Consider the following 27,971-nt stretch of genomic DNA (forward strand, 5'->3'; position numbering starts at 1 on the left):
GTTTCTATTTTGCTTTAAAGTAGTGTAGATCAAGAATATTGAAGGCTAAAATCTCTTAGGTTACAGAAGGCATGAGGTGTGAAACAGATGCTGAATTTCCCTACAGCTGTATGTCAGCATGAGGAAAAGCATCCTGCCGCAGGAGGAGTCAGGCAGGGAGCAGGAGTGCCCTGCAATTCTGCCTTCCCAGCTTGGCTGCAAGGGTCGTGGGATGTAAAATCTACCGATGGGCATCAGCCTGCTTCTCGTGCGTATGGGAGGCTACCGCAGCAGTTGATTGTATGCCTAAGATGGTGAAGTGATTGTCAGCATGAGCTTAATTTAAAATCTATGTTACCTTGAGAGAATAGCCTTTTACTGGTCTTAGAGAATTTCGCAGGCTGGGTTTGAGAAGCTGTTGTTTAGGATTAGGGATCGGGGTCAAACAAGGATGAGACATTCCCTTGGAAGAAGTTAAATGCTTCATTGTACCTGTGTTTATTTTTAGAATGAAATTGCTTTATGGCTTCCTAATGAGCTTAAAAATTTACAAGGATTTAAAATGTCTCAGGAAATACCCTGAACACTGGCAGGTGTCGCATTAGCTATTCTGAAATAAACCAGACCAAAATAATAACAAACAATTTCAGTGTGCTGTTTACCTATCTGATTAGAATTGCTATCCACCCAGTTAATATTCATAGGAAACAAAGCTTCTGTTTAAGGATACCGTCTGTTTCCCTACTCAAGGCAAGTGTAAAGAAATACCAGGAGATATCCTGCCTTGTGTTTTGAATTGTCATGAGGAATGGGAGCCACTACCATGTCATGATCGTGCTGCTTTTGCATTCAATTCACTGATGAGCTAAATCAGCAATCAGCTCGAGTGTCCTGAGCAATGTGGTTTAGAATAACCAGAAATATGGGCTATTTATCAGCAAACAGTGGTATCGCTGAGTGTCAGTGCAGTTCAGCATGTGGTTTAACAGCAAATTTTCTCTAGAGGCCAATCATGCCTTCTACATACAATGCAAGTAATACTTTGTTATGGCCATGATCTTTTCCAGACTCACAGAAATGTCTGTAATCCCTTCCAACAAGACGCTGAGATGTTGTCCTTGTCCATTTCCTAGTCTTTTCAGCCATGCTAAAACCAAGAGCAAATGAAGAATCCCAAGGGAAGCTCCTTTGTCAGCTGAAGATGAATCAATATGTTCGGCATGGACAGCCTTGCCCTATCTCCTTTTCTTTCTCAGCCTTTAGATCTAATAGATATGGTGACATCTTGGGTGCTGATAACAGCAAGAAATCTGTGTGTGTGTGAACATAACTATTCTGCAATAAAAAGGAAAAAATGGGAGTTTAACGAATTGTTAAATCTGAATCAAGTATCTGTTTAAACAATGTGAGAGTCACCGTGTGCTGCTGATAGCCCTGCTGTAAGCTTGTTAATAGGGTTCTTCTTTTGTTAGTTTGTGTTCTCTGTCTCTTTGCCTTGTTGGAGCATGTGCGTTAATGTATCTATTTATATGGTGTCAGGCTGCTTTCTGCCATTGGATTTGTATCACCATAAGAAAATTTAAAGGTGAGATTAAAATCAAGTTTAAAAGAAAGATAAAGGGTACTTTGAAAAATGATTTCTGAAGTTCCATGACATTAAGGTGTATAGACAACCTTGACAGGACTTGTCATGTATGAACTGCTGTGCATGAAGAAGAGAGGTGGTGGTTTGGGATGTAAGTAATGGATGTTTTGGGAAAACTGGACTATAATCTCTTTGAAAATCATCAAACCTTGAAAGATCAATTTAGTATTGTACTTTCTATTGGGACCATTCAACAAATTGAACCTTTTATTTAATGAATAATGAAAAGAGGAGGGTGACTTGATATGTTTTTTTTGACTCAGGTCGTGAGATGAGATGATCACTAAAGGTCTAAGTACTCTTGTTTGTTTTCTTAATAGTACAGAGTATAAATTATTGAAGACTGTTGTTGATCATTAATTCTTCTTTACGATGCTGAAGGTGGGCTTGATTCCAGGCTCATGTAAGTCCCTGAAGGCTTCCACTAATTTCAGCAGCCTTTGCTTGCTCTTTGTATCACCAATATTGCCCATTAACTGGCAAAGTGTCTCTCTGGGACTGGAGGTACCTCTCAAGGTAAAAGGGGAAAACCCAGTATTTACAAGACACTAAAATACCTTGCAGAACTTGCCAGACAATTTCTGCATGTACATAACTCAATCACTTTCTTAAAATCTATTAATTGCCTGTTTTTTTTTTGTCATCTTCCTCTCAGGACTCTATTAAGTGGCTTCCCAAGTCTCCTAAACTGTACAGTGGCCGTAACTGGAGCTCCCAGGGCTCTCGCTGGGCCTCATTGAAAGGAAAGGAAAGTTTTCCTGGTGGTAACCTGTACAAATTCAGCTCTGCTAATGGAAAATGGAGGGAAGGAAGGTTCAGTCCCGAGCAAGAAGCAGAAGAACTGGAGGATCCTGATGATGTAGGTAGCCTCCTTGAAGTCAGGAGGGACAATGTTGTGTGTCCGTCAAGAAACTGCAGTCTGCTTGCAGTGCTACGCTACCAAGCACTTTGGGTTAGTGGGAGGCTGCGCTGCCTGTACTTTCACATTCTTGTTTGTGCAGAGAGTACAGAATCATGTCCAGTGTTTTATTCTTTTACTTTGCTTGCAATCAAAACAATCCATCCACCCCCAACAGTACAGCGCAACTTGCAGGTTAAAATGAGTAACCTGAGCAATGATGAGATAATATACTTTTTATTTTACCCCTACTTATATCCCCAGTTACCAACATGGCTCCTTCTCTTTCAGATAAGCAGGTTGTTAGCAGTACTTGAAGCTCAGTGTCTCCCAAGGACTGGATGGTAGAAAAGTGAGGTTGCAGTGTTACTCCACTGCATGTTTCGTTCTGGGTAGTGCTCTTGCAGGATGCTGACATCTGGGGAACCCTTGATGCTGTGGTTTCTCTAGCCTGTGCCCAGAAGGCAGCTTGGCTGTCTTCTGGGTCATAGCCTAGAAAAAGGAGGTTGTGTTTGCACTCTCGCAGCCTTTCCCTTTCAGGTCATTGCTCACCAGTCTTTCCTCCAGCTGTTTGTTCGGAGTTGAGGGAGGAATTGGGGCTCTTGCTCCTCTGCCAGGACCTCTGTTCCCTTCTTAGCCCTTGACTGCTGCTGGTGTGCCCTCTCCTCCAGCCCCCACTCCCAGCTCCTGCTCCTGGCCTTTCTCCCCAGCACCCATGGCACCCCAGCACTGCCGATGGGTCCAGGTTAGTCAGCCTGGTGCCATTAAAGAGGAATTGCTCTCAAGAGAAGAAAGATAATGAATGTTTTATGTGAGTTAAAGCTAAACAAATTCCCTTTTAATGATAAGTGAAAATAGCAATCATGCCTTGCTTGTTCTCCCTGGGGTTGGTAATGCTTCTTTCCATCCCAAACAAAAAGAGGTTGTGGGAAATCTCCGACATAGATTGAAAAATAAAGTGTCCAGTGGGGTTTCTGCACAGCTCTTTGTGGTAATGACACTGCTTTTTATTTCTGGTGTAAACTTCCAAGCTTAGAAAGACATTTATAGGGTTTATTTTCAAAGGTGTTGACCTTTGTTTGCTGCATCATTTTATTGCCAACAGAAGACAAAAGATTTATGGTAATATGAAGATCTGATTCAACCTTACCTGTCAAATTAAAGAGCAAAAACCAGCAAAATCAGAATTCGGACATCATGGCTGAATTTCAGTTAACCACTTTGCCAAGCATAACTGATTAACTGGAAAACATGATTGTGTTTTGCAGTCAAACTTGTCTGAAGCTTTAATTGTTCAGTGGATGTGTTTTAATTGTATATTTCTCTTTTCAAGCCCTTGTGGTTTAGCTTAAGTATAGGGTGACAGTGTCAGTTCCTCACTGGATCTTGGAGTAGGTACAGCCTAGAGCCAGGCTTCAAAGCAGGCTTTGGGATGCCTCACCTCTGAGGGTCCACTTCCAGCGGACCCCTAAATCACTAAGTTTGCAGGTCTCCGATCGCTGCCATTTGCAGCTAAATAAAGTCAATCCAATTACTTAAAATCTCTTGGAGATGTAGATGCAAGGTAGGGGCTTGCTTTTCCTCTCACACCTGTGCTCCTAAAAACAGAACGTGAGCCTTGAGGAACTATAAGATATGTTGTTTTCTGTATGGAAAGCCCTTTCCTTTGCCTCGTGTGTGATTTCTTGCCCTGGGACAGAAGATTCAGTGCTACTGAGCTGCCAGAGGCTGCCCAAAATAGTCTTGTTCTCATACTCCATTCCTTTCATAGGGTATTGCAAGATTTAGTTGGTTATATGTGTGCTATATGTGCTTGTGTGTGCCAGGGGATCCAGAGAAAGGCTGTATGAATCCCAGTCCTCTGTTCCCACAGTTTCTACCCCCATGTTGCGGGAAAACCATATCCAGAGAAATAATGGTAAAAGAAAGATACTTGCACATTTGCTTTAAAGTTGCAATTTTGTCTTCAGTGAAACAATTCCTAACGTACAGCAATATGATAGAGAGTTACAAATCTAATTTACCATGGGTAGGGTCTGTGTGTCAGATAGGTATTCTCCTTGCTGTCGCCATGTTTACCTTTTTTATCTTTAACCCCCAGGAACCGATTTCCAAATTTTCTGGCAGCCTTTTTGATACCAATGATAGCATGAGAGAGCAAAAAAATACCAGAGCAGCTCTTCAAGAAAAGCACAAGTTGGCAATGAAAGGGAAGGCTCTTCCAGGGACTAATGCTAAGGTGCAGCCACCCGTCTCGGCAGCGGGCAGCTTCCCTGGCGAGAGCGGCTGGATCCCGGAGGATCTGAGGTTGGATGCACCGCAGCCCCCACTGAAGGTATTGAACTGCTGCATGGGCTGGGCTTGCTGATGGGGAGGCTCTGTGTGTCTGTGGGGAAGTCTGCATGTCCATGGGGAAGTCTGCTTCTTGTGGGAGGAAGTTCATAAAAGATGCAAAGTGGGGATGTTGCATGGTAAATGTCATGAGGCTTCTTTCACAGAGCGTAAGCTGAGGTTTGTCCTTGCTCCCACTGGCTTATACGGAAAAAGAATTTTCCATTAAAAAAAATAAATACTTTCTTTGTAGCTGTTCAATACTCTCTCATTTTATGTATCTAGCTTTGGTATTGTAAGGTCAAGCCAAGGGTGTGCGCAGGTGAGCACATGGCTAAGTCTTCACTTAGTCTGTGGTTTAGGAGCACTGGCGTAGCTTTACCCACCCGGCATGAGAAAGCCCCCATCCCGTGAAAAGGGATGGGAATGTTCTAGTGAAAATTTATCAGTGAGAACTGTAAGATTTGGGCTAAAGTTTATGGAGAAGGCTATACTCTGAACTCAGTGGGTATAGCCTGTCTTGGCATGCTTTGGAGCACATAAGGAGGAAATGTGCTTTATGCATTGGCTCCTAGGGGTGGCCCAGTACAGGTCATACCTCTGCTGACAGCCCATGGGGTGGGAGATGTAGAATTGGGCTGCATCCCCGGCATCATGGGATGCAGCACCAGGGAAGGCAGCCTGGCTGGTGTGGTACCTGTGCTGGGACTTGTCACCAAAGCATTGCTGGTGATTGCAGGCTTGTGAGGTCTCAAGCGTGCGGGTAATGCAAAGTCTTGAGCAACATTTGGCAGAGTGGTTTTCTTTTGACCGATAGGGTATTTTCATACCTTTTTAGGATTTAGGAGTTTCAGATGAGTATGTTATACGTGCAAGAGTAACTGCATACATTTGTTAGATGTAACAAATGAATGCAGCTGTGTTGAAATATTCTTAATTACAGAATATAACAAGTTTTTCAAGCCTGAATTGTCTTAGAGATATGAAACAAGTCAATGAAAGTAAGAGCATTTTGCTAATGTGATAAGGTGAAATGCAGTTTGCAGATTCCACTACACTATGGCAAGGTGTTCTTTAAATCTAATGTGACTGTTGTTTTAGCAATTAGCAATTTATTATTTACTATGAAGCATATTATATACTAACAAAAAAAACCCCAAACCAACAACTGGGGGATATAATTCTTAAATGTAAGCTGTGGAACTTGAAACTGATTTTATTTGGCCTTTGCTGTGAATTCTGTACATTCGAAAAATGATCTAAGATTTTGTACTAAATTTTTGCTGATACTAGCAGAATAGACTAGAAAAATTACATTTTATGCTGCTTTTTTAAAAGCTTCCTGATATTCTTACTTTTAAGTCAATGGTTAGAGTACTGTCAAATCTTTTGATAGAATTAACACATACGTACAGAAGGCATTTTTAAAGAAAAGAAAATTACTGTAATAGTGCTCAAATTCAGTTACCTGTTCTCAAAAGGGTTGAGAGTAAGCAAGTCAGACTGTAGATGAGGTTCCAAAGCAAAGGTTTTTTTTGTAAACTTATCAAAAAAATATTTACTTTTCACTCCTGTGTTATGATGTTGTTGCCATCATGAATGCTCAGTAAATTGGTGGGTTTTATGAAACTGGTTTGGTCAGCAGCCTTATAAACAGCCTGATAAGGTTTTGGCATGACTCTCAAACCTGGAGAAATAATGCATTCTTGGTGTTATTGAAGAGTAAAGACTAGTCTTGCATGTGCCAGTGTTGAAGCATAGTACCATTTTTCTCTGGGCTGACCTCTACAGGGGCAAATCTTCTGGTGTTCGGAGCGGGAGTTAGATTTTCATTGCTCATGTAATTAATAGGCAATGTTTCTGATTAATCAGGCCACTTATCCATTATAATTCTTTTCCAGATAACCATTACTGTGTGCAGTCAAATGGGGAGTCTTGGTATTAGCATTGCTGGTGGAAAGGGCTCATCTCCATATAAAGACAATGATGAGGTGCATTTCATTACTCAGAATTTATCTAGTAATCATTAGAATGAAACTGATGAGCAGTTCTTTGAAGCTATTGTGTTTTGTTGTTTTCTTTCTGAGGTCGTCCTCAATGTAACATCACTGTCTTTCATAATAAAGCTAACACGAGTAAATGTGGGTAACTTATTTCCCAGAGTAGAAGCCGGTAGTAGATTTTGATGGGGAAGCTCTTGGAGAGATGATCTGGGAGAGAAAACCTGATGTAAACCAATGATTTTCCAAAGACAACCTGATGGCTGAAACACTGTTGGCTAGTTTCTGCTTTCTACCTCAATATGGGGCCACTCCCTTAGGGATCCACATGCCTCTCCCATCCCATTTGCTCATTCCCAGGAGCTAACTTGATTTGAGAGAAGGATTTCACACATCATCTCACTTAATTATCATTTAAATAAATCTTTGTTTCCCAGTCTGTCTCCCATGGCACAGTGTAAACAATTAATAACTTTTGTTCATCGTTGTATGTGTCAGCCATGGAGGCTTTTATTTTCTTGCTAATGTGCTAAGACATTTAGTTTTTACTTTAATAGAGGCAGCAGAACAACAAGTCTTGAACATTAATTACTTCCCTTTTGCTTTTATATATAAGAACAATGGAAGAAACCCTGTCAGGTCTGAAACCTCTCTTTTGTGTCACCAGGGGATCCTGATTGCACGGCTGCCAAAAGATGGTCCAGCAGACTTGGCTGGGGTACAAGCAGGAGACAGACTGACAGAGGTAGATGGGTTGTTTGTCAACGTGGAGTGCGTTCTAGTGTAGTTACGTTTAAATCAAATCACTCAGGATTGGGGAATTTGAGATCTAGATCTAGGCTTGCCTTAGCTCTTCAGATACTTACTAAACTACATTATAAAGAAATGATAATGATGTTTAATTGTTGTATTCCTTCTTATTATATTCTGGTTTTCAGATCTTTATGTTCAAAGTGCTTAACAAAATATTATTCACTGAAATGGCTGATTTGTAAAGGAAAATAATGGTCTTAGTAAGCAGTTATATAAGCACAGATGTGGTTGTACTTGGTCCAAGAAGCTTTCCTATGACATTGTATTAGATTTACTAGATCATTGCAGTTGTTACAAAGAAATGTAAACTAGATGAGCTTGGTTCTCCGAGGTAATTTTTGGTTGGGAGAGAACAGCTCAAAGTAGCTCCCCTGTTGGAGGCTTACAGTGCCAAGTGCCAAGGGATGAATGTGATTCTCAGGCTGCTCCACCTCAAGCCTCATCTTTCCTAGCAGAAGACACTCTCTTGAGCTTCAGGGTTTCCCAGGAGCAGTGGTGGTCATGAACAGTTTTGTTATATATATTTTGACCTATTGTTTGGTTTCTACCTGTTGAGAAAGGTAGAGTGGGAGGAGAGCGTCAACAAAATTACTTTGAGGTGAAACTGGTCCATAATTTTTTTCAGCTCTTGTTCTCTTGAACTGTCATTTATACTTGCTTCAATTAATAGTTTTTACTCCAGCATACTCCTTGTTGAATTAAGGTAGGATAGAGCAAGCAATGTTGTATGTCTATTAAATTGCCAGGAATAAGGATACAATCTATATCAGCCAAAGACAAATTAATGATAAATTAATCTACTAATTTTGTAAAACTATGCTGTAGACTTATTAATAGAGGACTGTGTCCCACAATCCACATATGGAAGTTAGTTTAACATTTTTAAAAGGTTAATTACAGAGAAAATTTTGTATCATTTTACCTTTTTCCTTTTATGAAAGGATTATCCTTATCTAATTTTTGTATTTTAACAGATGTGAAAGAATTTCAATAATTATTTACATACTTCACATTATGAGACCATTGGGAAAAACCCCATGATTTTTAGTTGCTGTACCTTTAACTTCTGAGCAGAATTTCTGGTAAAGTCAGTATCTTAAAAATCAATCACTTTGCACAGGTTCCTCCATGAGGCTATAATTTACTCTTATTTTTGGGGCTATTTGAAATATACTAGCTACTGATGTTTGTTCCTTTAATGAATAGTGAAACAAGTGAAAAAGAGAAGACATTTCTGTTCTGTCCTGTTCTGTCCTGCTGTCGTTATCCTACAAATAGTTATGTGTGTCTGTCTCCCACAAGATGGCAGAATCATTCATCTATTTAAAGAATGCAGAAAAAAAATCAGTGCTTTTTGTATGTGTGGGAGATGAGAAGGAATTAATGAATCGTGTGCTGTAGGAGTCCTAATGATTTGACCACAGGACTAATCTGTGTACAAATAACCAGCATTTTTCTCTTGATACTGTCTGTTACAACTTCTTATTCTTGAGCTGACCATTTCAACAGTTCAAATATACAGTGTGTTCATAAAAAATGGGGAATTGCAAGAACTGCAATTTTATTTGCTTTTGTTTTGCAACAGTACTTAATGATGGGGCCAGGCATTTGTATACTAACCTGAGAGGGAGGGAATTGCTCTTCTTGAACAACGTTCAGAATAAAAACATGCATTTCTGCTGCTTTATTTTTAAAGGCATCCCTCGTTTCAGAACCTGACGCCCTTGATTCTGACCCTACTGAAACTTCATCCAAGGGCAGCCGCTTCCCGACAGTAAACCATGTCATAACAGTAAGTAAGATGGTCCCAGTGAGTAACAAATCATTCCTAGCTCAGTACTTGGTGTTGTCTCTCATTAATGCTAGTAAAGATGGTAAAGACTGGCACAAAACTTGTGAGTGGCTGCGTAGGAGGAGAACACGTACCAAAGATCAGTGACCCCACCATGTGTTTATTTGGCTGTCACTGCAGCTGGGACGTGGCTTCTGGAGGAGCTCAGCTACTGGATAAGCACCAGCATAGCAGACCACAGTTTTTGAAGCACTCTGTTTTGGCAGCTTTAAGTGTGGTGTCCACTCCCTCCAGCTTAAGTGTTTATTCTGTTGTCTGTCCCTCTCTAGCTAATGGAAGGAGCAACGTCTCCAGGGTGCCTCTTTTAGGAGAGAGAGGTTGAGCTGCTACCTGGAGGTGACCATTTTTATCTTTTGACTCGAGGGGGGAATTGCATGACAGGCTAAGACTGCATGCCCATATTTTAGGTGACTGATGTCAGATGAGATTAAGCCTACCACACATGTCGCAGAAGGAAATGGCTGAGCCCGCAGGGTTGCTTTTAGAAATCTGATCCACTTTTGTGAACTTCTCTAAAACATACAACTCTCTGAAGACCTACCCCAATCATGGTCATCTGCCTGCATACCTGAAATTATGGCTAGGAAGATGTAATAAGATCAAGGTATCTGAATGGTTAAGGTCAAAAAGCATCTTACTTGTATTAAGCCTGAAGTACCAGGAAGCAACAACTGTTTCTCCTACAGCAAATGCCAGAGGAGCACTTTGTTTGATTCCTGTTCTTCCAGTCCTTTTCTATCCTTTTTTTTTCCAGGAATACCATTCACAACCCAGCTAATGGCAAAAAAATGAAAGTTCATCTACTATATAAAAGTCAGTAATCAAAGACCACATTCAGTTTTTATTAACCATTCACTTTTTAAAACACACATATTTGTTAGTTGACTGAAAAATAAGCAAATAGACCATGCAAATCTGGTTTCCTATGTGGATTATTATTTAAGAAGTGTTGAGCTGCAGCTTTTGTCTATGAGATGGACTAACAAAGGTTTTATTTTCTATTCAGTTGCTTCAAGAAACTTAATTTGAGGCTTCTGGTCTCCAACATCATTCTGTGAAACATTTACACCAGTTTTATTTTCCAGTTGAAAAATACTTCCATCAGGTTTTTTTTTGGTCCAGCTCTACTTGATAGCTGTTTCTTACGGTCTTAACCTGCATTGCAGGAAGCATGAGGCTTCCGTGAGAAGAACCACTGTTGAAAGGGTTGATGCATACATTGCTAATGGTCTGGATCTGTTGCAGTAGTTTCTGACTTTTAGTGTTTTCAGCCAAAAAGAGGAAATTGCCATTTTTTTATGCTGTATGCCTCTTGGAAAATAATGCCTCCCTTAAAAGTTCTTCATCTGCAAGGGGAGGAGGAGGCAGGTTAGATTTACTTTAGATTAGACAGATTAGACAAGCTACTTAATTTAGAGCATGGTGCACAGAGGGTGGCAACTGGCTGAATATGTTCCAAGTGTCAAAAGTACCCAATGTGCAAGTTCTTTGTGGAGAAACATTTGCATTTCTGGTTTTGTTTCTTTTTGTGCTAGTTTTGGCTGAGAAGGGGTTAATTCTCCTCACTGTGGGGGTCGGCTGCCTTTCCAGCTTCCCGCGCTCTGCCGCGTGGCGGGGGGGGGGCTGGGGGGGCGGAGCCATGGCGGGGGCGGCTGACCCCGACTGGCCAATGGCAGGTTCATCCCATACCACGTGACACCATGACCAGTATATGAAGGGGGGGCAGTTGCGGCTCGGGAGCGGCGCGGCGCCGGCGGGCGGGAGCGGCTGCGGCGCGTGCGGTTTGTTCCGGCGGTTCGTTCCCCCTCTCCCCTCCCTTCCCCCCTCCCCCGGGGCTTTGCGCCTCTCGTTGTTCTCCTTTACATTGCATTTCTGGTGTTGTTTCTTTTAATTTTAGTTATTAAACTGTTCTTATCCCAACCCACGAGCGTTACCCTTCTGATTCTCTCCCCCATCTACCGGTGGGGAGTGAGCGAGCGGCTGCGTGGGGCTGAGCTGCCGGCTAAACCACGACACTTAAAATCTTGTGCTGTAGCAAATTATGTATGTTACTGCCTTTAACCTGGAGTGGCATTCATCAGTCTTAGGGATTCTGGGCTTTTTAGGAGTATCCTGCTGACTCAGGAACTGGTCAGTATCTCATCTGCTCTCACTCTGGGTTTACTCTGGTGAAGTTCCTTTTATTCCCCAGTAAGTCTTATCTGAAAAATGTTTACAGCCTGGCTTCTTATGGAGGATGTGCTTTGCACGTTCAGATAAGCACATGGCTGTAGGACTTTAATGCAGAATCTTCTTTGCTAGGAATCTAGGAAGGTTTGTTTCTTTCGTATTTCTGACTGGGTTTCAAGAGAAGGTGGGTGCATCTGCATCAAGGGAGGGGAGGAGAGAAGCATGGTAGCAAAGAAGCCAAAGGCTTCTATTATTCTTCCTGCAAAAGCTGAATTATGTGCTGGGTGGTGCCCGTCTTCCTTCTCCCTCTCTTCCATGTCATCACTGCTTCCTTCCCTCCAGCAGAGACTCTTGTCTTCATCTATTTATTTTTATTGATTTTTAATAAACATCCTCTTTGCATATGCTCTCTGTGATAATATTTGTCTCTTACTTGCTAGCCATAGCCCTCTAGCCATCTCTTGCCATTGCCCATCCTGTCTCCAAGCCTGGTGCTCTGACATTACAAAGGGCGATGCTGCTGCCAGATTCAGGTTTCCTCCCTGTTATCCATGGGCCTGGTTACTCTAACTTCTTCTATAAGGCTCATTTGGATTCTTAACTCATCCAGCCAAACTCAATTTCACACACTTTGTGCCAGCTTTAAGATTTCATAAAAGTGTGAATGACCAGTAGCTAAATGGACAAACAATGAAAAGTTCTTTCACTGAGTCATTGTTTTGCAAAGGAAAAAATGAGAATTATCCTTGGTTTTAATTATGATTGAGTATTTTCTTGAAATGTGGAAGCCCCGGAATTTTAATTACATTTAGATACTTTTTTTTACATACCGTATTTGATAGACTTGTCTCAGTTATGCTGATGGCACCTCAAAAATATGGAATCTGTTTATTCTACTGTGTTTAATACCTCTATATCAAAACAAAAATATTTTAATTGAACTTAAACCAAGTCTTTGGATTTGTAAGGTTAAAATTTTAACCTTAAAATAAGGGTATGTATGTAAAGACGTGCATCAAAATATAACAGATTAGAACCACAAATGATAATGGCTATCTACATGCAGACTGTGTGTAAAATATTGCATGTCTAACTACGGGGGGGGGGGGGGAACCAAACCAGGGATACAAACATTGCCAATAGTGCCCCATGCTGACTTTAACAGAAGGAACTTTAACTTGGATTCTGGAATCTTTATTTCCAGTTCTCTATTTTTGTGTCCTCTGCTCCTTATTTCCTACTCGTCCTCTCAAACATAGAACCAACTCTGCAAAATCTTTCTCCATCAAAAATGCTTTCATTCAAGCTCTGACTGAAATTCCCAGTGGATTTTGTCTGAATGAATGGAAAGCGTTGACAGGTTTCAGCATCTCTTACCACTTCATGACGTGCATCATCATGTTGTCGCCTTTGATCTATTTTTGGGGCTATCTATCAACATCATAAGAATATTAGATACTTTGTAATTAAAATGTTTAAGAGATTTTATATCTAGTATTTCACTTTAACTCTTACCATATTATTTTCTTTAATTTTATGCCTTTGCTCTGGGAATTTTCTCAATTAGATTTTTTTCATATAGTTTACCGGGTGTACAAGCATTAAATACATCGAGGATTTTCAAGGAAGTTTAAGAGTTATCAATTAAAAATGGTTGTGTAAAAGAATTGGAAAAATATGAACTTTTTCAAGCTAAAAAAGCCAAATGATTTGATTGCTTTGTTAAAAATGCAGAGATACCAAATGTTCCTAAATATGGTGAGAAAACAGACAACTTTGGTGTACTAGAACCTGTAATCTATATCGAAGTGAAATGCTCCAGTGCCTGCAGAAAGTCACTACCGCGTTCCCACAATACGTAGGTTGCTGGGTTTCTGCCTTTCTCTGACACTGTTTAGATGCAAGTCATGAGAAAGCTTACATGGATGAGCATCACAGCAGATCTGTCTTCATTTCCAGCTAGTACAGGCTTTTCAGGAGAAAATCTTGATGCATTTATACCAGTTAAAAATCTTCAGAAATCGAAGTATCAAACCCTTTCTTTATTCCTCTGAGCAGGTTAGTTCTAGCCATGTCAGAAAATCGTAATCGTACAACTTAAACATAATAGAACTTGTTTCTTTAGTCATTGTCTTAGTTTTTTCAATTTTAAAAGCAAAACCAGTAGAACACTTAGGTCAGAGAAGCACTATAGAAGAGGACAACTAAAGTTTCCTCTGTGGGGATTTTCTGGAGATTGATATCTTTTAGAGGCCAGGTTTAAAACTCGGTATTTTCTCCACTTCCTATTGGGATAGCAAGAGAACACCTTGAATGTTTTGTCTGTCTCCTAGTGGGTATATCATATTTAGAGTGAAGCTCCTTTCTGCTCTTCCTATCTGACAGTTTAGTGCCCCTCAGGTGCAATGCACAAGGCAAAGAAGGTAGAGTTCAGTCAAACTCACTATCGCATTTCACAGCAGACAAAAATGAAAGATCAATGTCCATCGCGTCATACCTGCAATGCTGTCGGACACAAAAGGCTTTTATATTATTCAAACTGCTTATGAAAATTGTCCTTGCTTCATTTTTTCATCGTCTAATGTACCACTGGACAGTGACTTCCCTGACACTGGAACATGATACACAGATTTTCATTTAAGTGCACGTGGAGCAGCAGTTGTCTGGTGCATTGAACTTCCAGAAAATCACACTGACTTGAATTAGATTTCAGAGCAAATCACCAAGCACCGTGTGGGAAGAGCAACAAGCCTGGGGCAGAGGGACAGGCTGGTGAGGTAGCCCCCACTCAGGGCCCTCACCAGGCTGCTGCACGCAAAACCAAGGCAGTGTGTTCAGAAACACAGCGCCAGCTCAGGCACAAGTCTTTGGCAGTGCTCAGAGGCAGCGTGGCTGCTCCAGGCATAAGGATGAGCTGAATTATGTGCTGCCCTGTTCCAACCCTGAGCAACAAGAGGAGCTGTCACAAGCTGGCTGCTCCCTGAGCATGGGCCACCCTGCTTTGCTTGTGCAGAGGTCTTCTGCTGCCCAGCGTAACGAGGCACTTCATCCATGCCTGACCAAAGATTTGTCTTCCCCAGGGTGCAGGAAAGGTTTATATATCTCTGTCTGACTTCACAGTTTTTGAGGTTTGGCCACAGGCCTTGAAAGCAATGAAATAGCACTGTAACATGCTGCGAAAAGGGATGCAGCCAGGGTTTTCTGAGACCAGGAGCGTTGAGGGTGCACCATAAAACATGCTGGTTAAAATGTTCCTGATAACATGCTGTAAAAGGGAAGCTATGTTGAATGCCTAGATGGGGTTTGCAAATTCATACTTTCATACATGCTGCTGTGCATTAGGTGGTTTTTGTTGTGTCCCCCTTGCCCCAGCCACCTTCCCCGCTGCTCCCTGCCTACCATGCCACTTCTGCCTGGCAGTGAGATTGCTTGTGGGTAATAAATTCATAACGCATTAATTAGATATCTTTCTCCCTCTTTAACTTGTATTTCCTGTACGTTTTCTTTTGGGGAGAAGGTTGCTTTTATGTTGTCTCTGTCTTTGGGAGCAAAACATAGCATCGCTTTCATTAAAAAAACCCACCAGGTGCCAGTTTGGTCTGAACCGTCCAGCAGTTGATCAGCCCATTCTCTGCTGTTCTTGTTGGATGCATTTTTGGGATCTTCTTTTTAATACTGGCATTTAAAAATCCAGCTGTGTAACATTTTTTTAGGAATGACTAAATGCCCTCCTTCACTTCAAATTTGATTTAGACAGTTTCTTCTATGCATACAGTCATTATCAAATGCAACATTTTGCATCTAGTAAAGGCATATTTTCATTGTTTAGCTAGAAGTCTGAATTTCCTGTTGTTCAAGTCTAAAATCCTGCTGCCATCACCAATGATGATAAAAAAGGTAAAATTAAGTACGAAATCTTAACCTCATTCTGGAGGTTTATGCAACTGGAGGTTTATGCAAAACACTGCAAAAGCTCTCAGCTGGGTAGATTATTTTCCCATTTCCACCAGCTGAAGGGTACCAGCCTCAGCACTGGTACCAACGAAGATCAGCGTGTAAGTCAAATTTCAAAAATACTTACTATTTAGATATATGGAGTTGAACTAGGCAGGCTTCCCTATTAGAGGTATTTTCTAGCTGGGCAATGTTTTCTTTAGAAAGCGATCTGTTTGAAGTAGGGTTAAAAGTATGTCTGGTTTTCTTCTAAAAGGCCAATCTAAATCCTTTTCCCTTGCCCCTGTTCTTTCAAACTTGAGCTTTTCATGTGTTGTATCACCTTCTGATGCGTAGCCTTTCTCCCCATCAGCTGGCCTTGCTCTCAGCTGTGCTTTGCCCTGTCGCTGCTGGTTACGCCTTCCATGTGAAGCTCTGGCATTAACTGTGACTCTTGCCTTGAGAACTCTCTTCTTCTGCTTAGATTGGAGTGTGGACCTCTGAGGGGGGAGGTCAGGGGAAGGGGAAGGCTTATAAAAGAGAAAAAAGATTATGGGGTTTGTTCTGTTTGGTTTTAGTTTTGAAAAGGTTATAAAAAGACATAATGAACTGTCATTTATGGACTGCTCTGCAACCTTCTGGACAAACATTTTTATTAGAAGTGGAAATGGAAAGCATATGTGCACAATTGGAAGTTAAAAATTATTGGATGTTAACCTGTTGGCAGGACATCTCATTTATCATGCTTTAAGGAGATGCTTTCAACTGAAGCATCATAGCTAGTTGTAGGTTTGTTCCTACTCTGTTTCAATATGAAAGAATTCTTGCAGCCAACACCGCAGTTGAAATGCTGCAGGATATTTAGACAGGTTTGTTTTACCACTTCCTGCAGTGGAGTAGGAGTGCGCAGACAACCCATGTCTGTGCTTCAGTTGAAGGACTCCACCTTTCAATGGAGGGTGGTAATTCCATTAAATGAGAGTGTCTGAAATAATTTGATTTTTAGCTATGCCTGATTTAAACAAAAATGAAGTTTTTTCATTAATGTTTTTAGTGTCCAAAGTCTTAGTGTTTATGTTGAAAAAGTGTTGGACACAAACAAGGTAGTGAAAGAAATTCACATAGTGAAGATACTGGTTTTGGTATAGGATGTGTCCTTTGTGAAGTTTACTTTTTAGGCACTGAAAATATAATTTCAGGAGAAAAAAAGGAAAACAGTAGCCTATTTCAAATGACTATTCATACATTTTTCTGGAAAAAGTATTCTGCATATTTTGATAGTTTGGGATTGACTAGTATTTCAGGTATTATTTTAATAATGAGTGCATGATGATGGAAAGTGAGTAGGAGGATTTTGTGATTTCAGCAGAAATATTTTGAACAAGTTCAGACACTATTCAGTAAAAACTAGTGGAGGGAAACAATGGAACAACACAGAATCCTAGATAATCAGTCCTCCTACACCAGGATCAGCCTCTTCAGAAGAGTTACTGGTAGAAGATGGAAATTCCACACCTTCCCACATGCCTTAGGCAAGCAACTCAAGCTCAGCTGCCCATGCTGGAAAGGTTTTCCTTGTTTCCATCCTAAATGTCTCTGTCTTGCCCTGCCTGTAACGGCAGTGGAAATAGTTTGTTTCGTCTTTCCTGCAACACTTTTTTTCACATGAAATCCGTTCTCCTATCTTTCCTCAGTTGTGATGCACAAGGAAATGTACATTAAATATGAATATTAAAGTAAAGCTCCAAGAGCAAAGCTTGTTTGTTAATAGGGTGAAGCTGCAGTCAGTGAAGATATAAGCATGGAAATATGAAAGCAAAGGTAAAAATCCCCCTGGGATTCTGGGAAGAGAAGCACTGGGCTTGAGAAAAGGACAGAACAAAAGATAATGTGAGTGTAGAGTTGTTGAGCTTTGTTACTTTGTTTTTTGAAAAACAAACTGGAAGAGGAAAGGAACCTGATAAAGCTTAGATTGTGATCTTCCTGGAGGTGGGGTGAATGTGTAGGCAGTGATGGAGTGTTGGGTTTCTAGGGAATAGTTTGGTGAAGATGGTAAGGCCACTGTGGTTAGAACTATGATGTGTGTTTCTTACATCCATTTTGTGTTGCTTTGTTTTTACAGGAGATTAATTGATCATTTCTGATGCTAGGAGAGAGAAAGTAGAGGCCTGAGCCTCTTTTCACTGAATTAGACCTTGTACAAATGCATACTCTATTACTTAATTGGGTTTGCTCTCAATTTGCAGTTGCGTAGGTGGCACAGTCCGCAGCCAAGAGTTGTTTTGTCGTTGGTACCTATGATTCAGCCATGAGGAAATCAGGGCTCCTCCACATCCCCGCAGGGAGGTGGGCACAGAGCATAATGGTTGGCCACAGAGAAGGGAGCAGCGGTGGGTTTGGGGACAGCAGTGGTATTGGGTCACGTAGGGTTTCAGAGGGAGAATGGTCAGGGAGATGTGCAGAATGCAGAGACACAGAGGATTCAGCTGCTCTTGGACCAGAATATTTGATCTGGTAGAGAAGCTGAGCGGAATGCCTCTAAATCAGCGTGAGTGGGTGTGTGTGTGGGCTTTCATCTGCCTGGAGAGGATACAGAGGGACTGCTGTAGTAGATCAGAACTGAGCCAGCTCTCCACTCAGGAGCACAGGTTTCCAGCCTTCACAGCACTTCTGGGCTGAGATGCTGTTCAGCCTCTGCTGTAGAAAGTTGGTCGGTCATTTGGCGCCGGTTCCAACTTTATCTGCAGCAGCAGAAAGATTAGATGAAAGGCTTCCCCTAACACCACTTATTTCCTGGAAATGGTTGATACAATTATCATGGACATATTGGACAAGCATGAACCTGTGGGCAGGTGGTCATCTAACCTGGAGCATAACTGGGGGTGCCGTTGGGGCGGGATGTCCTCCAGAGGCTGCGCCACAAGTCAAGTGCTAGAGGTGTGCAGGCTTTCAGACCATGGGCATAGGAGAGAGTATTTCATCAAGGTAATGAGATGATTTTTCAGGAAAGTTGTGAAAGCTTAACTACAGCTTGCAGTGATTGAACATAGGGAAAAATGTGAAAGAGTATTCGTGCCATGCCAGAACTGAGCATCCTGTGGGATTTGTTCCTCTAGCAATATTGTTCCAATCTCAGATTTGTTTCTTTGAGATGTAGATAATTAATTTAAAAAGAAAAAAAACACCTAATTTTTTGGTGATAATTAAGATGAATAATGGTCTCTAAAATAAGGAGTATTTCCGCGTATCTTTAGAAAAATGTCTCCAGAGGACCTGTGTGTCAAATCAAAACTGTGTATGTTTGGGAGTGCTGGTAGAGTGGAATAACCCACAAGAACTTCATGTTATTAGTTTAAATTTTTAGGGTTGTGCCTCACCAACAGCTAGATTTTTTTTTTTCTATTTTCCATTTCATCAATTAAATTCACTTTGTGATTGAAAGACCTAGTCCCATCATAATATTTGAAAGATAGTATGCAAGAACCAGGCTCCAGAAGTCATGAAATGTTTGAGAGAAAGCTTTTTTAGAGAATTAGATTTGATTCTTTGCAAGTGGGATCACTGGGGAGTAGAAACCACGCTGATAAAGAGTATTTCAATAACTGACATTCAAATGGCTAAGGGCTGCTCTTCAAAAGGAAGAAGTACTGGCAATTCTTCCTTCATACTGCTAATGCAATGCATGCCTGGCCTCGGGGAAATGTGTCTGTGTCTATTTTTGAGTGACACAGTACGCAAAGGAAGGTCTTCCCTGAGCTTTGAACAGACAGCTCAATGAAATGCAAAGCCTGGGGCTGGATATTTCTGCAGGAACTTCAGATAGGGCATAGATCTCTGCACTAGTTTTTGAGGTGGCAGAATTCACTATATCACCCAGTATAGCACCTGTACGTATAGGATGTGCATTTGCTGTAGCACAAAGCAGCTGGCTATCGTTAAGAAAGAAACATCTTTCAGCAATGAGCAGAGCCAAGAGAAACATCCAGTGTGTGGAAGGCTTATAAATGCTGTCAGGTGTGCATGACAAAAACAAATCTTCCCAGGAGTTGTTAGCTTGGCCAGTACTTAGGGTCTATATAGGTTATTTAGAGCTTCCAGAAATGTGTCCTTAGTCTAAGAAAAAAACCAAAAAGAGATACAATTGGCTGTTCAATACACCAGGGAATATAACTAAATTTGTACCTGGTTTTAAAATCAGTTTACAGCTATCGTGGGTGAGATTCAACTCCAGACTGACACCTGCGTTTTGGTATCTACGTGTAGTGTGCCTGCCCGTGACCAGGGGGGTGCCAGGCCCCCTGATAGTCAGTGGAGCCGGAGCTAATGCAGTCGGTGGAGCCTGGGGAGTAATTAATTTTACTTCAATGCAGAAGCCTACCGGCTGGCTAGCTGACCAGCCATGAAGCATCTATGCGCTTGTGGCATTTCCTAAATCAAATAATGTACAGCAAGGAAATAATATATAAATGGTTGAATTGGGTGGTGTCAACATTAAACATTCTTATAAAGTGTGAAGAAATGCAACAAAGTAGCTGATAAATAAGAAATACTGCCTTTCTTGAGAATTTTTAGACTACGGGTAAGATGAGCGTTTTATTTAGTACACATTATTATATTACCTGCTCATTAGATATATCGACTTATAATTATATCTATTCCATTAGATGTTACACTTTTTTTGAAAATTAGTGAAAAGTAGGATGACTTTGTGCACCAGAGTTAAATTTGTAATAATCCATTCATTGATACAAACCGTTACTGGTACATTCTTTGGCTATACATAAAGAACCTGACATTCTTCTCTTTTCTCAGTTGCAGCATTTAAATTAATCTTAAAACATTACAATATATTCTCAAAGAACACAAAAGTTGTTGGCCAAAAGACTGATGTGAATCACATCCATGTATGCATATTTATTAACTAATGAATTTACACATCCATATTTTGTCAGTAAAAAAGCCAAATTATGCATTTTTTCAAAGATCAATAATTTATATGCTTTATGATCCTTAATCCTTTATTGCTTTCAGGTGCATGAATTCAATGAATAAGAAAGTTAAATAAAAGTAGATGTATACTTGTTATATTTACTTGTCTTTAGTTTTGTAAAGATTTTTTTTCTTTTTTGCTATGGAAGTTTTGGCTTTTTTTTTTAAATTAGCTAAAGAGAGGGAAAGGCAATTTATCTCAATTTTGCTTTAATTGTCAATGCCATTTTTGGCATAGAACAGTTCGCCTGCCAGGAAGCCCTGCAGTGTTACATCTCTTGCATGTTTTTCTCGTCACCTGCTTCCCCTATACCTTTAAAATATCCCATTTATACATTTCCTTGCTCTTGATCTGACTCTTTTCTCTGCAATCTTTCTCGCCTTGCTGAAGATACCTCGGATAATCCTCACGCGCCCTTCCACTTCCGACGAAGATACTGACCAGTTGCCCCCAGACCCGGATGACTTTGAGCCCGAGGAGCCCGACAGTGCAGAAGGCCATGCCTATTCGGACTGTCTGAACAGTGCTTTTTATCCTCCCTAATAAAATACTTTTCTGGAAAGTGTTCATGGGTGGTTATCTTTCCCATTGTTCCATTACGTTTAATGTAGTACTTGAACCACTCTGCCTTATTTGTAGGGAAAACCATTACATGGAGAATGGATTTGAGCTGAGGGAGCAGAACCTGTGTTTGTATTTCTTTGCCTTGAACTTTCCTTCAGCCACAAGCTGTGGACTGGAAACAAAATGAGCTGGGTGGGGTCATGTGAATGTCACCACATGTTTCAATAGCCACTTATAAGGGCATCCTACAGCACCTAAATGCAGTGGTGAAAAGAGCAGGTGATTTTTATTCAGAAGGTGCGTTACCCAGTTGGAAACACACTGAAAACAATTGTATTGTATAGTTTGGGGTTTTTTTTAAATCTTGTGTCTATGTTTTGTCTGTATAGCTCACCCTTTTGTCTACCCCCAGGTTCCTTTGAATTGTCCCTTTTAATGTTGTTTTCTATGAGAATAAAATATCCTTTTCTGTCTTTTAAATAGTGCTTTTTTTTCTTCCCCACAGAGAAATGTTATTTCTGTTGGAATTCTGTATTTCATTCTAGTGTAATAAAGAACAGTTTCTCTGGGTATATGCAAACAGGTATCAGATTTGAACAGGACCCGTAAGTTAGTTTCATTAGATCTAAATGCAGGAGGCATCTTAAGCAACCATGCCCCTCAAGAGTGAACTGAGAAGCAATTTCTTATGCTAGAGGAACTGTCTGAGACTCTTATTTCTTCTCCTAACTTGCATATAAGCAGAACACCTTAAATTTGCCTTACTGTGATATGCCAGATTTGATGTGTATGTGTATATATCTGTGTGTGTGTGTATATATATGTATGAGGTAAGCATTTAGGAACAGATGTTCTTGTACAAGAGTGTTCAATCCTTTAATTCTCTTCACTGCTCTTCAGATTTCTAATGCATTTTGAGGTGCTTAAGAAGAACCTTTTGGGACTGATCTTTATTTGGGGTTCCACGGTGCTGCCTTAACTCAGAGGTGGGGTCTGGTCCTGCTAGACTGGGATGTCATTACTGTTTTTTTCATGTGCATAAAGTGTGCACTGATGTTTTTTATGATGTGTATACAGTTTCTTTTCCTGTAAATAGAGTATAACACAACACAGTGACCTGGTAAATCCTCATCTTTTATTCCCATTCTGAAAGATTTCTCAGGTGATCGTTTGTATATGATTTGAATGAATGCTGGTAGCTGGGTTTCCAGGAGTTAGGTTGTTGGCAGGAGAGTATGGCTGTCACAGAGGGAGAATATTTTGAAAAAATAGGTTTGCAATAACACTATGATATCAAGATTTCGCTTGACTCTCAACTGCATCCACCGTGGCTTTTGCATTGTCTTGTACATCAGCATTTTAACTGAAGATAATTCATCAGCAATAGGAATATTAAACTAATTTTCATTCATTTGCAAAATGATCATTACTTTAGAATCTGCAATGACTTTAATAATAAAGACTGTATTATGTGCATAAACATTCCAATTTGAATTAGCCTAAATGATGTCTATAAATTAAATGCTATTTAAAAATATTTTCTTCTCATCGCTTTTCTTCCTCAAAAATAAACAGGGTTCTTCCACAATGACTTAATGTTTGATCAATGCATATTGCAAAAATATCATCAAGCTCAGAACCCATAAACATTTTGGCAATCCAGCTAGTAAAGTACAGTTTATTATTGCTTTATTATATCTTACTAGACTGCAGAAAAAGTAGACTCAATCTGCTATTATAAACCAGCCCTGGGCTGCAGAATAAATTGTTGTTGAGAGTTAGTGAAACAAAGGAGTTCTGTTGAGAAGTCTGTATTTTCATTCTTTTTCCTCCTCACGCACAGGTGTGTACTTTACATTCTTCATTAGGTCTTGGAAGTCAAAACATCTGCTATAAAAATTAGGTGCTCTTAACCAAATGCTGTCAGCATTCAGGTAACTTTTAAACACTTCGATCTTTACCTGTCCTTTTCAACTGAATTCGTTTTTCAGGCAAATTTCAAATTGCAGTGCAGGGAATTTTTCTGTGGGTATAAACTTATGGTGGTAACACTCTTTGGAAAAAATTGAACGCACATTGATAAATGAACCCAAATAGTTTCATAAATGGACACGCAACTCTACAAAATATGTCAGTCAAAGCCTCTGATACACGTTTATTCAGGCTTCGCTTAAGCAAAATAATGCCAGGGCAGGTGATTACATTTCAGTTTTGTTCTGCAGAAGAGGGGCAGAGGTGGAGGTCAGAGGCTGGTGTCCTTATCAGCACTGAGTAATGTCTGTTTTGAGGTTTGGTGTTTGATAAGAGAGAGCAGAGACAGGAGGTGGAAAGGCGCAACGGGAGTTGGTCTGTCAATGACAGCTCATATCCCGTGCTCTGCCTGCCTGCTGAGCTGGGAGGTGCCTAAAAAAGCCTGCTGCCTGACTGTGGAGCAGTCACTTGTTTTCTGTGGGGAGCTGGCTTCTCCTCGTTCCCAGCTGCCACATCAGTTAAAAGATAGCTAAGAAAGTATTTAATACTTTCCTAACGTATTTCATTAGCCATGTCTCATCATTGCCACATCCATCATTGTGGAGGAAGGCAAGGCAAACAGTACCACTGAATACGGGAGGGAAGATTTTTTTTTCATGATGTACCTATTGAAATATATTTTACATCCTGGAATAACTTGGTTTGCTGGGATATAGCAGCAGTATTCAGGGACATCATGTATATAGCTGAAACAATGAATATCCCACAAAAAAGAGGTCAGTGTTTCCACTGCTGTCGGTGCTTCTGGAGGACAGCAGATGTAGGACCTTGCCAGCACAAGAATAGTCCACTTTAACACAATTAACTTAAAAGACACATGAAGAGAAGAACGAACTTAGAGCTTCTGTGGACTGCCATGTCAGAGAAGGCTCAGAGCTTGCAGAATCACTTTTTGTAATGTTGAAATCACCTTCCTTGTTTTTATCCTCAAGTGTATTCAAAGTTGCCCCTTTGGAGAAAATTTGCCAAGGAGTCTCCTGCTCCCCGTATGTGACACGTAGGGCTCTGCTTCCTCACGTGCAAAGCAGAGAGTTGCAGCGCCTGTGATGTTTCCCTCTTTTTTTCCACGCCTGCTACCTCCTGCTCCCCGAGTGTTTGCAGAGCCAGCGGGGTGGACCAGGGAGTGACAGCAGCAGCTGCCGGGTGCTGCGGCAGGAATGTGGACCCACCTCTTCTAAGGATCAGCTTCCCGCCCTCAGCTCGCTCAGCTTGGAAGGTAAGCCTGCTCCGCATACAGCCCTGGTGGCTCTGGCATGCTTTTCGTTTCTGCGAGGAACATGCCATGAAATACCAGCTAGGAACACTGCCGAGGTTCTGACGTTGCGAGGCATGTGCTTCTGACCTTGGGTGGACGTGCTGGAGTAAAGTAGGGATATTTGCTGGCTTGATGTGCTGGGGCTGAGAGAAGGGTGGGCACCCGAAATAACCTGGAGAGCTTAACTTGTGGCTACAAGTAGTGAGGGAGCCTACTGAGTTTTTTATTTGTGGGGTGGTTTTTTTTTTAAACTTTTTGACTTGTTTTAAGTGTGTGACAGAAACTCTCTCTCCAAATCAGACCTCTAAAAATCCCTGTGGATGTGATTTCTGTATTGGTCTTAGTTTTTCTAAGTAACTTAAGTAGGTGGCTTTCAGCTGAGTATTATACAATTGAGCGTATCAGGGTCAGAATTAATACTTCTGACTATTGAATGCTAGTGTTGTGTTTGCTGCTGAGCAAATAAAATCTACTGGCTTAAGACAGAAGCGGTGCAAGTCTATTGTGTGTGATAGTCATTGGCTGGCAGCCCTGGGCTACAGCCATGTCAGGCTGAAAATGAAAATGTGCAGAGTAAAAGAACTGCAGTAGCCACATGAGTGAAAACACAGCTGAGAGCGACACACAAACTTCATGATAGTCACTTGCTTCCTTCTCCAAGAACAGCAGATCAAGTGAGCACAGGAAATACATCTGCTTAAATGGTTTATTTATACAGGACTACTATTTTGGATAATCAGGGGTTGCTTCTTACGAAAAAAAATATACAACCCTCCCCCCATCAACTTCATCTCTTGGCCTCTTTTTAAGTTCTGCTCTGAGAAGAAAAACAGATGTCAAGAGACCAGTGACTGTAATACAAAGAAGTAATTGAAAATGGCACAGTAATTCAGGCAATGTCTATAACATGCTTTTTACTTAGCACCTGTTTACTATGTTTTCCGTTGCAAAGTAAAGCAGGAAATATACAGTTACAAACAGTGTTTTCGTAAGTCCTTGGAGTAAAATAACCATTATTTCTATGTAGGAGTAAGAAATGTACTCCCATAATTACATAAAACCAATTCTTATGTGGTTAGGATCATGCTTCTTCATCAGGTTTAGTGTTGAAATGTCCTGCTGAGCAAGGTGTGGTAGATAACAAGGCAATATCAGTCTTTCTAGGCTGTCTCCACAGTCCTTATATATCAGCATCCAGGCTACGGAAGAGCCCTGCATTCAATGTTTCTTGTGGTCCCTGATTTCAACGCAGTCGCATGAAGTTTGGTTTCATATTCTGTTGCATTCTTAGCTTTTTGCTCCCATTCGCATCTCCAATGCAATCTGTTCCAACTCCCTAGCACTTAAGACAGCAGCATGATGCGTCCAGAATATGAATTTCCATTCACAAAGAACAGAGCAATTAGGCTTTTTCCTATCCTAGTATTTTAATTTTAACTTTTTTTTTTCTTTTTATGGAATCCAGTGTTCAGGCTGTAGCAGCCACACAGTGAAAGGGGAAGGTATTAATTTTTTTCTTTTGAGTGCTACTAGACGCCTTTACAAGAATGTTGATGGAAAACTCACTTGTAAAACTGCATACTCTCACCAGCATCTTATGTTGGAATTATTATGAGTAAAAGCAATTCATAGTCACTTCCTTGGGTCCTTCTGTAGCAATCACCTTTGACATTCATGTGTCAGCTTACCCACATGAAAACAATTTAAGACACTGGAAATGGAGACTATGAAAGTGATTGAAGATTAAGTTTTAGGGTACTTAGTATGAGTGCTAATTCACACACAGCATAAACTCCAGATAGAATCTGCCAATGCTGTTCTAAGTCTGTATGGACTTATATATGCCTTGTGTCCTACATTGCTGGTTTGTTGCACCACTGACAACCTCTTACCGTCACGGGTATCCATTCCCCAGCACGAAGAAGGAGCGACTCCCCTGGGAGCTGCCGTCTGGGAGCCTGCTGACAGGCAGGGTGTCCCAGCCACTGGTGGGGCAGGGCTGGGAGCTCACCCAGCACACGCAGCTGAACGTGCCCACCTGAGACCCTCTGGTCCTTGTCTATGATTTAAAACTGTTGCAAATGGACAACTTAATGGGAGTGGAGGCACTTCAGGTTTTCATCAAAGAATGGTTGGTAATGTAAGGAGCAGTGTAATGTAAGCTGGTGTTTGAATCCCACTGAAGACTTCCTTTGAGGATGTTAAGTGGTACAAAGGCATTATGCAAGTCCCTCGCCACAGGGATAAGTTTCAGCCTCACAGAAAAGATTTTGGAGATGCGAACTTCTTAATACTGTTTGCCTTCCTGCTGAAGAGCTGGGAAGACCTACACTTTTCTCTGGGTATTATGTTGCTTAGTCTTGTTCCCTTTATCCCAGCTTTTCTAGGAGATGCAGCAAGGTGTATTTTTACTCTTGTGACATCAAGCTCATATTTATTCCATCTACTATGGCAGCCCTTGTAGATTAGACTGGTTCTTTGTGTTTGCCTTGCTGCACTCACTCGTCTGCTGGCTGCCTTACACTTCTAAAAACAAAGGTAAAAAAGACTAAAATATAATTGTCACTGGAGTAACTTTTTCTTTGTTCTGAAGAAAGTTTTGGAACAGGAACATTCTAAGGTTTGGTTTTGTTGGGGGTTTTTTTAAAGGATGGGTTTTTTTGGTCAACTTTTCATATGTAAACTGTATAGACTGTTGTGTGATGACTTATTTGGCTGCTTTTTCTTCCTATGCAGGGCTCTGAAGGCCACGAGTATAGCGTCTTATCAAGAAACAAGCAGAGTAGAAAGGAGGGTGCCTAGTTCGGCTGTCATTTTCACACAGACAATTGAAAAATGCTAGTTGTAAAAGGTTTTTATAGTTGTTTATTGATCGATCTATCTATTTGCTTATTTTAGAAGAGTCTTTTTACCAGTGTGTTGGGAGAAAGAAAGGGAAAGAATGTGTGTTCTGGTTTCCTAGGGATTTAGTGTGATGCTTAAACTGCCAGCTTTACAAAAGGCTATGCTTTTCTTAATGAACCACAGATTGACCAGAGAGCACGTTCTTGTAGCAACCATTTTCTGTGTGATTCTGTGTCATTGCACTTCCCCTTCCCCTGCTGGTACATGCAGAACCAGCCTTGCATGTGAATCACCAGGGAGACAACATGAGCCCAGTTGATGTGGCAACTGGAGGGTGTGTTATAAACCTTGGCATCTACAGCAGAGCTGCTGAGAGGTTCCCTCTGCTCTGCAGTTTCTAATATTGGCCTCCTGACTTTATCATTATGAAAGACAGCCAGGTTATTCTTCTATAGTCAACTAACAGACTCCACAACCACTGTCTGTATGGATATTAGCTCTGTTTTAGATGCTTACTGGGCATTTCTTGCATTTAGGGGTACTCATAGTGCCTGCTGAAAGTTTTGCAATTCTTTCTGCATTTCGAAAATCCAAGATGAGTCCTCGTATTAGAAAAGGAAAGTACACTCTGCATGAGCATATATTAGGATAGCTTAGTCCCAAACAC

General features: G+C 40.9%; 1 protein-coding gene across 1 annotated transcript; it reads left to right on the forward strand.

The window, feature by feature from the left end:
• Positions 1–1,659: 1,659 nt before the first annotated feature.
• LOC142054427 (uncharacterized) lies at positions 1,660–22,704 on the forward strand. Its single transcript, XM_075086983.1, has 6 exons — positions 1,660–2,483; positions 4,624–4,857; positions 6,755–6,844; positions 7,521–7,598; positions 9,363–9,458; positions 21,001–22,704. The coding sequence occupies exons 2-6, from the start codon at positions 4,672–4,674 to the stop codon at positions 21,151–21,153; spliced, it is 603 nt and encodes a 200-aa protein (XP_074943084.1). The 5' UTR covers positions 1,660–2,483; positions 4,624–4,671; the 3' UTR covers positions 21,154–22,704.
• The last annotated feature ends 5,267 nt before the right edge of the window (positions 22,705–27,971 follow it).

The sequence above is a fragment of the Phalacrocorax aristotelis genome, chromosome 3, assembly GCF_949628215.1.
Source record: "Phalacrocorax aristotelis chromosome 3, bGulAri2.1, whole genome shotgun sequence".
Lineage (NCBI taxonomy): Eukaryota > Metazoa > Chordata > Aves > Suliformes > Phalacrocoracidae > Phalacrocorax > Phalacrocorax aristotelis.